General features: G+C 40.5%; 1 protein-coding gene across 1 annotated transcript in view; it reads right to left on the reverse strand.

Moving 5' to 3' along the window:
- Positions 1-1,811: 1,811 nt before the first annotated feature.
- Positions 1,812-15,180, reverse strand: part of commd9 (COMM domain containing 9) — a 29,222-nt gene continuing 15,853 nt past the window's right edge. The window contains exons 3-6 of the mRNA XM_059975443.1: positions 7,121-7,260; positions 5,261-5,295; positions 5,017-5,120; positions 1,812-2,150 (exon numbers count right to left, since the gene is read on the reverse strand). Of these exons, the coding sequence (XP_059831426.1) occupies positions 2,010-2,150; positions 5,017-5,120; positions 5,261-5,295; positions 7,121-7,260 (420 nt within the window). The 3' untranslated portion in view covers positions 1,812-2,009. The remainder of the gene's footprint in view (positions 2,151-5,016; positions 5,121-5,260; positions 5,296-7,120; positions 7,261-15,180) is intronic.

Raw genomic sequence — 15,180 nt, forward strand, 5'->3', positions numbered from 1 at the left:
ATGTGAAGATAAACCATTGACTCTGAGGCATATATTAGGATTTTAGAGAGACATATGATACCATCAGGGTGACGTCTCTTCCCGGGACGTCCATGCTTATTTCAGCAGGACAATGCCAGACCACATTCTACATGGGCTACAACAGCGTGGCTTTGTAGGCACAGAGTGCGTGTGCTTGACTGGCCTGCTGCCAGTCCAGATCTATCTCCTATTGAAAATGTATGGCGCATCATGAAGAGGAGAATCAGACAACAGAGACCACAGACTGTTAAGCAGCTAAAGTCTTATATTAAGCAAGAATGGACAAAATTTCCAATTCCAAATCTACTACAATTAGTATCCTCAGTTCCAAAACGATTAAAAATTTATTAAAAGGTGATGTAACACAATGATAAACATGCCTCTATCCCAACTTTTGTTGTGTTGCAGCCATCAAATTCTAAATTTGTGTATATTTACAAAACACAATTAAGTTGGTCAGTAAAACTATTGAAAATCTTTTCTTTGTACTTTTGTCAGTTAAATAAAGGTTCACATGAATTAACAGAGATTTTTGTTTTTATTGCATTTTGGAAAATATCCCAAATTTTCTGGAAATGGGGTTTGTACATGAGGTAATTTACACTGGCTAATTGAACTACTGAATCACGTCTTTGTGTTGTGGTAGAAAACCAGAATATACAGAGGAAACCAATGCTGTCATAAGGAGAGATTGCGAACACCACAAAGATAGCACCAGAAGTCATGATTGAACTCATATCTTTCATACTGTGAATCAACACTAGCTGTGCCACTGTGCTGCCCAGCACAGGCTTTGAGAATGTCTTATTCTTCTATCCACCTTGCCATTGTGGAAAGAAAAAGAGAGTTCATGTTTCAGATCAGAGACTCTCCATCAGCACAATGCTTGTTCATCATGTATTTTCCTGTTTGCTCAAAGGCTTCAATATAAAATATTCTATATAATATGCAGCTGCTGGACTACAGAATTAGAGACAAATTTAAATCCCCTTTATATAGCTGGGTATTACAGATTCAAGTAATTAAATATTTAAAAATGCTTTTATCAAAAAATACAATCATGAAACTAATCAGACTGGTCATTAGTATTTTTCAGGGAAGGAAATCAGCTGTTGAAAACAAAGTTTAAAAAAGGGTAAACACGAGGAACTCTGCAGATGCTGGAAATTCAAACAACAACACACACAAAATGCTGGTGGAACGCAGCAGGCCAGGCAGCATCTATAGGGAGAAGCACTGTCAAAGTTTCGGGCCGAGACCCTTCGTCAGGACTAACTGAAAAGAAAGATAGTAAGAGATTTGAAAGTAGTGGGGGAAGAGGAAATGCGAAATGATAGGAGAAGACCGGAGGCGGTGGGATGAAGCTAAGAGCTGGAAAGGTGATTGGTGAAACTGATACAGAGCTGGAGAAGGGAAAGGATCATGGGATGGGAGGCCTCAGGAGAAAGAAAGGGGGGGGGGGAAGCGCCAGAGGGAGATGGAGAACAGGCAAACAACTAAATAGGTCAGGGATGGGGTAAGAAGGGGAGGAGGGGCATTAACGGAAGTTAGAGAAGTCAATGTTCATGCAATCAGGTTGGAGGCTACCCAGCTGGTATATAAAGTGTTGTTCCTCCAACCTGAGTTTGGATTCATTTAAAAAAGGGTTACAGCAAGGACAGGCTCTTGATTCACCTGTCCTCCAAACTACAGTACTCAGTTTCCAACATCCACATCCTTGCAAAAACTAATCAAAAATATTTTGGCTAATGTAAGGCTCACTGTACACAGAAGAGACAAGTATCAAGATGCAAAGGAAAAATAAGACATTTAATTCCAAAAGAGAAAAAAAATGGAGAAATTTACAGCAATCACATCTTTGATGATTGAAATAAGATAACACAAAATGGAAGGTTCATGCCTCAAAGGCATGTAGGAAAACATTCCTCCTGATCCAAATATGATATCTCAGAAGTGTCTTATACTTGTGCATTGAGTCAACTGCTAAACTATTTATTTGCCACAGCTGAAAGCTGATCCCGTATCCGACCAAGTCCATCCAACATTGTGTCCAATTTTTCTTTACTTAGTTCAAGAGAGACCGTGGAAATAGTGGACTTACGTTGACAAACAGTGGCATCATCCTGAATCTGAGAGAAAATGAACATCATTATAAATATGCAAATACAGCTCTTTGCTAATGCAAATTCTATAAAATCATAAGCAATTAAATGTTATTTTCAGCTCCATTTTATCCACACATAGTGCAGAATGAGTAGAGATTAATTAGAATTGAGGGACCTTTCTGCAGTACAGCTGAATCTGTAACTCAAGTTTCAAGAGACTACACACAGATCAACTGATCACTTTGAACACACTGACTTAATTTACACCCAAAATCAGTTATATTAACCAACTTGTAACAAATAAGCACATGGAGGAAATTATATTTAAATTGCAATTTAAACCATTAGAAATTGGGAGTTGTATCAAGTTCAGCTCACTGGAAAGATATTGGAAATAATTTATTTCATTGGGATTCAGCACTTACTATAACTGACTCAGCGACAGGCAGATATTCCTGTCATATACTGCATCCTTAAAAACATAGTATTGGGAAGCTCATTCTATAACCATTTTATAACTTTAATCCAGAGGTTACATTAACTGGCGGTTTAAGCTGTCTAGTACGAGTACTGAATTTCATTATACCTAGAAACATTTTGTATGCCTCATGTAGAAACTTGGAAAACATGCTGGGTACAAGATTTCCCAGTAAACAATTACTATTCAATAGGTTGACAGTAGTTGGCTCAAAGTACTTTATTCTGAATAATGCAACAATAAAGAGTCCTTTCTAAAACAGCCAAAATAAAAAGTACACACACCAACAACTGAATTGCCTACTCACTCCTATTTTAAAACGTTCACTGACCTTGAACATTCTAACTCTTTTCATTACAAGGTATATTTTCTCCTCAGAATCTGTTAATCACATCAAACAGGTCAAAACCAGGAATATTTTCATTATGTATTACATATTTTCATAAATGTCAACACTCCTGCCTTCTCCTAAGAATTTATGTCACTAACAGTTCAAGGCCAGCTCTTTTATATTTCTCCCTGTTCTCTTTATCAAATATTCAATCCATTGGGTCTTCGAGAGTAACAAGGATAGTGGGCCGTGGGAAATGCAGACCCAGACCTTTTGCAGCATAATGCCAAAACTCTGAGCTTCTCGGGATACCAAGGAGAGAATTTATGACTAATGTGTATTTCCCTGGCCCAAAATAAGATAAGCAATTTTCTAGAAACTCTGTTCAGACCAGGTATTAAACCTATTACAGGTTGAGTACCCCTTATCCGAACTTCCAAAATCCAAACTCTGAAATCCTAAATATTTTTTAAGTGCTGACATGACATCACAAATGGAAAATTCCGCCAGACACTGAAGTTTCCCCAGGTGATGTACAGGTCTCTGCACACCACAGGCAGATCTGAGAAGTGACCTCCCATATGTAATGAACAGAAGTTAACGAAAAATAGAAAAACACTGCATAAAGCAAAAAGTAAAGATTGTGATCATGTATTGCAAGAATAGATCCATCAGAGTGAACATACAGTATGCCACTTAACAGTATACTGATCATGAAACAAAGATCTATCCCAAACAGAAGGAAATTGTGAATACTCAGCTGGCTAGTTGCAGAAATTTAAGAAAAGGCACGGCATAAATTTTTAAAGATTTGTGGTGATAAAGCAGGGAGATTCATTGAGTTTGCCGCGACTGTCGCTGATGAAAATCTAACACTGAACTGCTGCATCAGTACACATGCACGATGAACAAGTCTAAAACAAAGATGCTTACTGGCAGCTCGTAAATTCAGAGTCAGAAATAATGGCGATCCCAAGCTATGATATATATCCCAAGCTATATTCCAAAAACCCAAAAAATCTGAAATCCAAAATGCTTCTGGCCATAAACATTTCAGATAAGGGAGTAGGGGAAGATCCTGAATGAATACTTTTCTTGAGTATACACCGACCTTAAGAAAGAGGATGTGATGGAACTTTTGAAGAAGGTTAGTTCAGATAAGTTTCCGGGGCCGGGTAGTATGTACTTCAGGTTACTTACTATGGGAAGTGAGGGAAGAGAGTGCTGCACCTTTAGCAATGATCTTTGTGTCCTCACTGGATGCAGGAGTAGTATACCAGAAGGTTCAGGGTGGAAAATATTATTCCTTTGTTCAAGAAAGGCAATAGGGATAACCCTGGGACCTATAGACCAGTGAGCCTTGTGTCAGTGGTGGGCAAATTATTAGAGAGGATTCTTAGAGACAGGGTTTACAAATCATTTGGAGAAGCATAGTGTGATTAGGGATGGTCAGCGTGACTTTGTGAGGGGCAGGCCACGTCTCAGGTGTCCAACTGTATTCAACAATCAGATAAGATTCCCCATTGTAGGCTCTTTCAGAAAACCAGGAGGCATGGGATCCAGGGAAACTTGGCTGTGTGGTTTTGGAATTGGCTTGCCCACAGAAGGCAGAGAGTGGTTGCAGATCGAACATATTCTGTCTGGAGGTGGGCAAACAGTGCTGTTCTGCAGAAAGGTTTGCTCTGGCACATGGTAAACTAAAGGGCCTGCACTGTGCTTTACAGTTTTATGTTCGAGTTGCAGTCCTGCAGCACCCAGGTATAATGGTCCAGTGATACTCCGGGGAGAAAGGCTGTAATTTCCAGTCCCGAAAAGATCACAGTTTATTTTTGTACAAATAGGGCCCCAAACAATATGATAGAGGTGAGCAAATTTGGTATGAAATACAGATTATAATACAAAGATTGCAGGTTAAAGTCTATTGTGCTGACGATCCTAAACAGAAATAACATTTAAGCCATTTCCCATAGGGAAGCCGTTGGCCATTTGGCTCAACTGTGACTTGAAAGTTATATTCCAAAAATATTCAATAGAAGATGCAAATAACTCCACATTTGCAAAATGCTATTATTCAGTAATACCTTCATTTGGAGTAGGCACGTAGGCACTGCCATTCTGTTGATGCTATCAGAGGAGGTTTTGATATCCACTCTCCAATCCATGTTGATGAGGCGAGGCAAGGAAACTAGGACAGAGAAAGAACAAAGTGTACTACCACACAATGAGGAGCCAGCATTATGAATTAATGTCTTAAGAATCTGACTGCATGCAGTGGATCCACCTCATACAATGTCAATATGGATTAAAGCAAACAGTTTCCCTTACTTTGATTTGCAAGTGCCTCATTCCTCCAGCTGGTTCTGAAATAGATATCAAGAAATAATTTTCAGTGAATAAGTCCCTTATGCTAGTACATTACCCGTGAGCAGCATTTCAAGTCATTCTGGCACACGAGAAAACAGTCACGGCAGTGCATAATCCTTTATGGCTCAATTTCTTTCAGCTGGGCAGTGTGACAGGGAGACCAAACCTTGTGATCCTGCGCACATCAATATTGAATCAACTCTTACTAATGCCCACAATGGGAGGTGCTCAATTTAACTTAGTAAAATATCAAAAAGCTTTTGCAGTCCTGTTAAACAAAATTTGAGACCAAATTTGGAACTATGCATGTTTTCCCTTGCATTCTGTGTTGCCCATTTATTATGTTTCTTATGGTAACTAGTCTCATGAGTGGGAGGTGAGGCAAAGGGGATTAAGTTACATATTTTTGCTCATTTCATGGCAGCTTGTAGCTTGGGACTGTCGGAGGTTGTATCTTTTGCTGACCTGAGATAATGCTTAATATCGCTGAATAGTGCTAAGCTTACACTTGGGTATGCTTAAGTTACATCACTTCAAGATTGTATGTCTGCTAATTGCTAATAAAGGACTTGATTTTTGGACTAATCATTGAGCTGAAGGTGTGTCACAAAAGTATAACAAATCCGTAGGGTTGCAGGCTAGCGGCAGTTGTTTTGTTTGGTGCTACAAGTGATATTAGGTGACTAAAGAACACAGACTAGTACAGCACAGGAATATGCTTATTGTCCTATGATGCTTGAGCTGAAAACAAGGTCAAATTAAACTAAATCACTTCTGCCCGCACATCATTCACATTCCACTATTCCCTCCATATTTCTGATTAACTAAAAGCCACTTAAACACCAAAAGAATGTTTCAAAGACAGTCTTAGGCAGACAGCAAAGCACAGAGAGTTCTACAGCTTGAAGTCACTAAGTGTGAATAGTGTGCATGAGCAAAAAGGTCAGCATGTGATGGGCCAAAAGGCCTTTTTCTGTGCTAGACAACATTATGACGGCAAAACTACAATAGTCGACAGCAAAGGCGAGGGTTCACCCACAGAGTAATTAAGAGATGACCAAGATGTCAGAGGTGTCCAATAATCTCACTACAGAAATTGAAGGTCTCAGAGAACCAGTACTGCAAGGTTCAGAAAGGATCTGAACTCAGGATGAGAATTTTAAAATCTAGAAAGCACTTACTGTGTTAGGTTGGAATACAAACTCAAGTTTTCAGGAGGCAGAATGGGAGAGTTAAAGGAGTGCAGGAAAAGCCAAATCAAGAAGCAATAAATAGAGTTAATTGTAAGATATGTTATAACAAGAGAAAATTGCATTTATACCAGCTGGATTATTAAGTAGAAACTCACTTGCCAGTTTGAAGTCCCAACATCCCTAAACAATCCTTACTTAAATAGATTAATGACTTCTTCAGTCTTCATTTGCTAACCAATCGCGTTAATTTAACAGCTCATTATTCAAGCTGAATCACAAATTTCAGACTTTCACAAGGGATCTGACATTCTGTTCAGACAATACAAGGAAGAATTTGAGCCTTCAAGACATTAGTTTTAGTTTGTTTTAATTCAGAACATGTTCATTAAGCTTTTTAAATATTTTAACCTAAAAAAAACACACTGCACACACAGCTACTTCCAAGTTCCTTCTACAAGATAAATATATTGATTTGAGAAAAAACACAAAACTCATGGAAGCTAATGCAGAATTTGAATTATCAGTTTCAATAAATATACATCTTTTAACTTAAGTGTTCCGACTGTTCCCAATCGCAGCAAAACCAACAGCAATGCCCTCCCCTAAGCAAAGAGAATAAAGGACTTACACATTTTCAAGAATTATTTTAGTTAACAGATTTTTCAGGTTCTGATGGAAATTATCTGGGAAGAGTGGGAAAATCTCTTCTGCTGAAGTTAGTCCTTGGAACACAACTTGCCGTGTGAAATGGTGAATTGAAGAGATCAGCTATGGAGAGAAAGGATAAATAAAAGCAGTGGTTTTCTGCTTTGATTCTTTTTCTTCACTCTACAGAAAACATAAGCCAGATATTCTTCACATCAGATAGGAGCAAAGTTATTTGTATTTCACTTGAACAAAACTAACAACCTTTCTTCCTACCAGATTTTTCTATTCTACAGACCACCCAATCTTGCCATCAGATGGTGATCGATCTTGTGAAGGGGCTATACTTGGCTATGGATCTCGCAAACAGACCGGGCATGCAATGCAATACACAGAAATAGAAACCTACTCCACCTTCCAGCAGGATTCCAACTTTGCCTTCTCTCCTGATCATCATCTCTCAATTCACATGAGTAATCACAAGTCTATCACTGCTGAATATACTTAATTACTGAGCATTCACATCTCTCAGTTTGACAGAGGGGAGAGTAAACTTCAAAGATGCACAATCTTTTTCAGAAAATGGAAGTTTTAATTTTAGTCCTAAATGGCCGACCTACTGAGAGTGAGACTTCAGTCAGGGAAAACATCCTCCCAGCAATCATTCATAAATGTGGTGATTAAAGAATCTAGTATATGATCATCTTTCATTTGTCTGTACTCCAGGTAAATCACATGAAAATCCCTTCACATCAGAAGTCAGTTTAGTGAAGACGATAACTGGACATAGAACTCTTAGTGTGGTCTCACAAAGACCCTCTAAGCACATAAAACTCCTTCAGCACTTACACTCCAATGCCTCCACAATTAACTTCTTGCTTTTCTAATCACTCAAAAATGGGTGGTCCACTTTAATGTCCATAATTATTATTTTTTTAAAGACATAGAAAAGGACATTCAAGTCCTTCAGAATACAAACACTTACCCAGTTACCCTTTTCCTAAAAATAATCATTTTCCTTTCTTTCCAAATCATTTTCCTTTCTACCCTCATAACTGGGTAAACTGGACTGGCTGATATGCTGCCACCTTAAAAGGACACAATTATTTGCTACTGTGTCTGGACACCTAGAAGAGGCACATCCTAGACAAGCAATCTCAAGTGTTTCATTTCCCTAGTACTACCTTGTAGAACTACAGGGCTAGGTGGAATCAGCTACCAGAGGATCCAGTTGCAGCAGGTCCAATAACGAATTTGAAAAATGTCTGGACACTATTAGAATCAGTTGCTTTTTTGTGTTTTTAATTAGTTGAATTAATAAGGTTAACATTTTTAGCAAGACTAAAATTGTAGTTAATAACATTTTAACTTGTACATGTTCACAATATGTAGTGCTTGTCTCCACCTACTGGTGACAAAGCAATATAGCTTTACATAACAGTTGAATTTGGAGAAGGAAGTCGGAGGATCAGAATAGAAGTGCGGCAGGAGCCATTTTGATTTTTTCTTCTTCTCACTGGAGTTGAGAGAGGCAGGACTGCGCAGGCGTGTGACATCAGGCAGTGAAGCGGGGAAGATTTAATAAGAACACAGCCTTAAACAGCGAGCAGCATTGTTTTGCAGGCAGCGAAGTGAGCCGGGAGCAGAAAGAAGGCTTAAGGGCTTTGGCTCAACTGGCTTAGGCAGAAGTGGGTGATGCAAGGTAGGTTCAGGTTTCAGTTTTCCCTGTTACTTGAAGAAAGGGGAAGTATGAGTGTGAGGGCAGCTTGTTGTTCTCGGTGTCGGATGTGGGAGGTCCTGGAGTCTCCTAGCCTCCCGGACGTCCACATCTGCACCAGGTGCGCCGAACTGCAGCTCCTGAGGGACTCAGTTAGGGAGCTGGAGCTGCAGCTCGATGACCTTCGTCTGGTCAGGGAGAGTGAGGAGTTGATAGAGAGGAGTTACAGGCAGGTGGTCACAATGGGGCCACGGGAGGGAGACAGGTGGGTCACAAATGGGAGGGGGAAGGGGAAGAGTCAGGTACTAGAGAGTACCCCAGTGGCTGGACCCCTCAACAATGTACTCCTGTTTGAGTACTGTTGCGGGGGTGGGGTGGAGCCTACCTGGGGGAAGCAACAGTGGCCGTGCCTCCAGCACAAAGTCTGGCCCTGTAGCTCAGAAGGGTAGGGAAAGGAAGAGGAAGGCAGTAGTGATAGGGGACTCAATAGTTAGGGGGTCAGATAGGCAATTCTGTGGATGCAGTCAGGAGACCTGAATGGTAGTTTGCCTCCTTGGTGCCAGGGTCTGGGATGTTTCTGATCGTGTCCAAGATATTCTGAAGTGGGAGGGTGAGGAGCCAGAGGTCGTGGTACATATAGGTACCAATGTCATAGGTAGGAAAAGGGAAGAGGTCCTGAAAGGAGAATATAGGGAATTAGGAAGTAAGTTGAGAAGAAGGACCACAAAGGTAGTAATCTCAGGATTACTGCCTGTCCCACGCGGCAGTGAGAGTAGGAATCGAATGAGGTGGAGGATAAATGTGTGGCTGAAGGATTGGAGCAGGGGGCAGGGATTCAAGTTTCTGGATCATTGGGATCTCATTGGGACCTCTTTGTAACCTGTACAAAAATGACGGGTTACACTTGAATCCTATGGGGACCAATATCCCGGTGGGGAAATTTGCTAAGGCTACTGGGGAGACTTTAAACTAGAATGATTGGGGGGGGTGGGAATCAAATTGAAGAGACTAGGGCAGGGGTCGGCAACCCGCGGCTCCAGAGCCACATGCGGCTCTTTCATCTCTGTGCTGCGGCTCCCCATGGTTTGTTAGTTTTTGAAATGTAATTCGAAATTTGAAGATTATGGTGATCTTGTACAATCTAAAAACATTGTGGAGACCCCATTTCCTGGCACATCCGAACCGGCTCACAATTAGCCACCGTTCTGGCTAAGGGAGATAGCCTACGGGGATTTGTGAGTACGTGTCTTTTGGAGCATCCGCGCCCACGGGGACGGGTTGAGGGAGGCTTTAAAGCAAGGCTGTTTAGTTCGAATAAAGTTACCTTTGACTGCAGTGTCTTTATTTTAGCGCTGCATGTAGCACACCGCTACAACGTGTTTTTTATCGCTATTAATATACATCACCACTGCCAATGCCTGACACCCGCCAGTGCGCGCTTTCTTTTAATTCTTCGATCCAAGGTAGGCTAACTATGGAGTAACCTTCAACCCAACATCTTTTTTTCGGAGTTCAAAATGTTTTTGTTGCATGCAGAAATGTAATTTCGTTTTCTCTGCAGGAGTTCATCAATTTCATAAATGCAACACATTATAGTTTGTTTATACATAGCATAAAGGCAAAAAAACCGTTGTATGCAGTGTTATTTCATTTTAAATGTCAAACGGGTTTTGTGGCTCCCAGTGTTTTCTTTTCTGTGGGAAATGGGTCCATATTGGCTCTTTCAGTGGTAAACGTTGCCGACCCCTGGACTAGGGGAGAGGAGGTTAGTTCACAAATAGAGAAAGCTAGTAGACAGTGTGTGAGGGAGGATAGGCAGGTGATAGAGAAGGGGAGCGCTCAGACCAAAGATGTAGGGGAGAAGGAAGAAAAAGATAATAAAGTTGTTTGTACTGTTAGGGATAAACAGAGAGGAAGAGGTGGAGAGTTTCTTAAATGCATCTATTTTAATGCTAGGAGCATTGTAAGAAAGGTGGATGAGCTTAGAGCATGGATTGATACCTGGAAATATGATGTTGTAGCTATTAGTGAAACATGATTGCAGGAGGGGTGTGATTGGCAACTAAATATTCCTGGATTTTGTTGCTTCAGGTGTGACAGAATCGGAGGGGCAAGAGGGGGAGGTGTTGCATTGCTTTTCAGAGAAAATATCACAGCAGTGCTTTGGCAGGATAGATTAGAGGGCTCGTCTAGGGAGACTATTTGGGTGGAATTGAGGAATGGGAAAGGTGTAGTAACACTTATAGGGGTGTATTATAGACCACCTAATGGGGAGCGAGAATTGGAGGAGCAAATTTGTAAGGAGATAGCAGATATTTGTAGTAAGCACAAGGTTGTGATTGTGGGAGATTTTAATTTTCCACACATTGACTGGGAAGCCCATACTGTAAAAGGGCTAGATGGTTTGGAGTTTGTAAAATGTGTGCAGGATAGTTTTTTGCAGCAATACATAGAGGCACCAACTAGAGAAGGGGCAGTGTTGGATCTCCTATTAGGGAATGAGATAGGTCAGGTGACGGAGGTATGTGTTGGGGAGCACTTTGGGTCCAGTGATCACAATAGCATTAGTTTCAATATAATTACAGAGAAGGATAGGACTGGACCCAGGGTTGAGATTTTTGATTGGAGAAAGGCTAACTTTGAGGAAATGCAAAAGGATTTAGAAGGAGTGGATTGGGACAATTTGTTTTATGGGAAGGATGTAATACAGAAATGGAGGTCATTTAAAGGTGAAATTTTGAGGGTACAGAATCTTTATGTTCCTGTTAGGTTGAAAGGTTAAAAGTTTGAGAAAGCCATGGTTTTCAAGGGATATTGGAAACTTGTTTTGAAAAAAAGAGAGAGATCTACAATAAATATAGGCAGCATGGAGTAAATGAGTTGCTCAAGGAATATAAAGAATGTAAAAAGGATCTTAAGAAAGAAATTAAAAAAGCTAAAAGAAGATGGTTGCTTTGGCAAGTAAGGTGAAAATAAATCCAAAGGGTTTCTACAGTTATATTAACAGCAAAAGGATAGTGAGTAATAAAATTGGTCCCTTAGAGAATCAGAGTGGACAGCTATGTGTGGAGCCAAAAGAGATGGGGGAGATTTTGAATAATTTCTTTTCATCGGTATTCACTAAGGAGAAGGATATTGAATTGTGTATGGTAAATGAAACAAGTAGGGAAGTTATGAAAATTATGATGATTAAAGAAGAGAAAGAACTAGGGCTTTTAAAGAATATAAAAGTGGATAAGTCTCTGGGTTGTGATAGAATATTCCCTAGGACCTTGAGAGAAGTTAGTGTAGAAATAACAGGGGCTCTGACAGAAATATTTCAAATGTCATTAGCTACAGGGATGGTGCTGGAGGATTGGTGTATTGCTCATATGGTTCCATTGTTTAAAAAAGGTTCTAGGAGTAAACCTAGCAATGATGTAAGTTTGACATCAGTGGTGGGTAAATTAATGGAAGATTCTTAGAGATGGTATATATAATTATCTGGATAGACAGGGTCTGATTAGGAGCAGTCAACATGGATTTGTGCGTGGAAGGTCATGTTTGACAAATCTTACTGAATTTTTTGAAGAGGTTACTAGGAAAGTTGAGGGTAAACCAGTGGATGTTGTCTATATGGACTTCATTAAGGCCTTTGACAAGGTTCCACATGAAAGGTTAGTAAGAAAGGTTCAATCGTTAGGTATTAATATTTAAGTAGTGAAATGGATTCAACAGTGGCTGGATGGGAGATGCCAGAGAGTAGCGGTAGATAACTATTTGTCAGGTTGGAGGCCGGTGACTAGTGGTGTGCCTCGTGGATCTGTACTGGGTCCAATGTTGTTTGTCATATACATTAATGATCTGGATGATGGGGTGGTAAATTGGACTAGCAAGTATGCAGATGATACTAAGATAGGTGACGTTGTGGATAATGAAGTAGGTTTTCAAAGCTTGCAGAGATTTAGGCCAGTTAGAAGAGTGGGCTGAAAGATGGCAGATGGAGTTTAATACTGGTAAGTATGAGGTGCTACATTTTGGTAGGATTAATCAAAATAGGACATACATGGTAAATGGTAGGGCATTGAGGAATGCAGTAGAACAGAGTGAGCTAGGAATAATGGTGTATAGTTCCCTGAAGGTGGAATCTCATGTGGATAGGGTGGTGAAGAAAGCTTTTGGTATGCTGGCCTTTATAAATCAGAGCATTGAGTACAGGAGGTGGGATGTAATGTTAAAATTGTACAAGGCATTGGTAAGGCCGAATTTGGAGTATTGTGTACAGTTCTGGTCACTGAATTATAGGAAAGATGTCAACAAATTAGAGAAAGTAGAGAGGAGATTTACTAGAATGTTACCTGGATTTCAGCACCTAAGTTACAGAGAAAGGTTGAACAAGTTGGAGCGTAGAAGGTTGAGGGGGGACTTGATAGAGGTATTTAAAATTATGAGGGGGATAGATAGAGTTGACGTGGATAGGCTTTTTTCATTGAGAGTAGGGGAGATTCGAACAAGAGGACACGAGTGGAGAGTTAGGGGGCAAAAGTTTAGGCGTAACATGAGGGGGAACTTCTTTACTCAGAGAGTAGTAGCTGTGTGGAATGAGCTTCCAGTAGAAGTGGTAGACGCAGGTTCAATTTTGTCATTTAAAAAACATTGGCTAGGTATATGGACAGGAAAGGAATGGAGGGTTATGGGCTGAGTGCAGGTAGTTGGGACTAGGTGAGAGTAAGCGTTCGGCACAGACTAGAAGGGCTGAGATGGCCTATTTCCGTGCTGTATTTGTTATATGGTTACATGGTTTATCTCCTTTTCACTGGCTAAGTGTGAGCACATGACAAACATGCTGTGACTGTATCTTTTAATTGGCCTTTTGCTTATCTCAGGAATTTGCCTTCTCTCAGTATAAAAGTGTCAGTCTCTGCAAAAATCTTCTTGTCTTAGGTTTCTTCTTAGTTTCATATACTCTGTATCTGTTCCTTTTAGACTTTAAAATAAACAACCATCAACAAGTTTTCACTCATTTGCAGACTTCTAAAAGAACCTGTGAATCAGAAAATCACCAGATTCCACAACAGTTATGAAATGCTTTGAGAGGTTGGTCATGACTAGACTGAACTCCTGCTTCACCTGGATCCACTGCGATTTGCCTATCATCACAATAGGTCAACAGCAGACACAATCTCAATGGCTCTTCATACTGCCTTAGACCACCTAGACAACACAAACAATTATGTCAGGGTGTTGTTCCTCGACTACAGCTCAGCATTTAACACCATCATTCCCACAACCCTGATTGAGAAGTTGCAGAGCCGGGCCTCTGTACCTCCCTCTGCAATTGGATCCTCGACTTCCTAGCCAGAAGATCAGAATCTGTGAGGATTGGTGTTAACATACCCCCCAAGCTGACAATCAACCAAGCTGACACGCCTCAGGGGTGTGTGCTTAGCCCACTGCTCTACTCTCTGTATACACTTGACTGTGTGGCTGGGCATAGCTCAAATACCATCTATAAATTTGCTGATGATACAACCATTGTTGGTAGAATCTCAGATGGTGACGAGAGGGCGTACAGGAGTGAGATATGCCAACTCGTGGAGTGGCATCGCAGCAACAACCTGTCAATCAATGTCAGTAAGACAAAAGAGCTGTTTGTGGACTTCAGGAAGGGTAAGATGAAGGAACACATACCAATCCTCACAGAGGGATCAGAAGTGGAGAGAGTGAGCAGTTTCAAGTTCCTGGGTGTCAGGATCTCTGAGGAGTTAGCCTGGTCCCAACACACCAATGCAGATATAAAGAAGGCAAGACAGTGTCTATACTCCATTAGGAGCTTGAAGAGATTTGGTACATTGACAAAAAACACTCAAAAACTTCTACAGATGTACCACAGAGAACATTCTGACAGGCTGCATCACTGTCCGATATGGGGTGGGGGGGGGTGCTGCTCAGGACCAAAAGAAGCTGCAGAAGGTTGTAAATTTAGTCAGCTCATCTTGGGTACTAGCTTACAAAGTACTCAGGACATCTTCAAGGAGCGGTGTCTCAGAAAGACAGCGTCCATTATTAAGGACCCCAGCACCCGGACATGCCCTTTTCTCACTGTTACCATCAAGTAGAAGGTACAGATGCCTGAAAGCACACACTCAGCGATTCATGAACAGATTCTTCCCCTCTGCCATCCGATTCCTAAATGGACATTGAACTCATGAACACTACCTCACTTTTAAAAAATATACATTTCTGTTTTTGAATGATTTTTAATCTATTCAAAAATATGCATACTGTAATTGATTTACTTATTTTTTTATTATTATTTCTTCTTTTTCTATATTATGTATTACATT

The sequence above is a fragment of the Hypanus sabinus genome, chromosome 7, assembly GCF_030144855.1.
Source record: "Hypanus sabinus isolate sHypSab1 chromosome 7, sHypSab1.hap1, whole genome shotgun sequence".
Classification (NCBI taxonomy): Eukaryota; Metazoa; Chordata; class Chondrichthyes; order Myliobatiformes; family Dasyatidae; genus Hypanus; species Hypanus sabinus.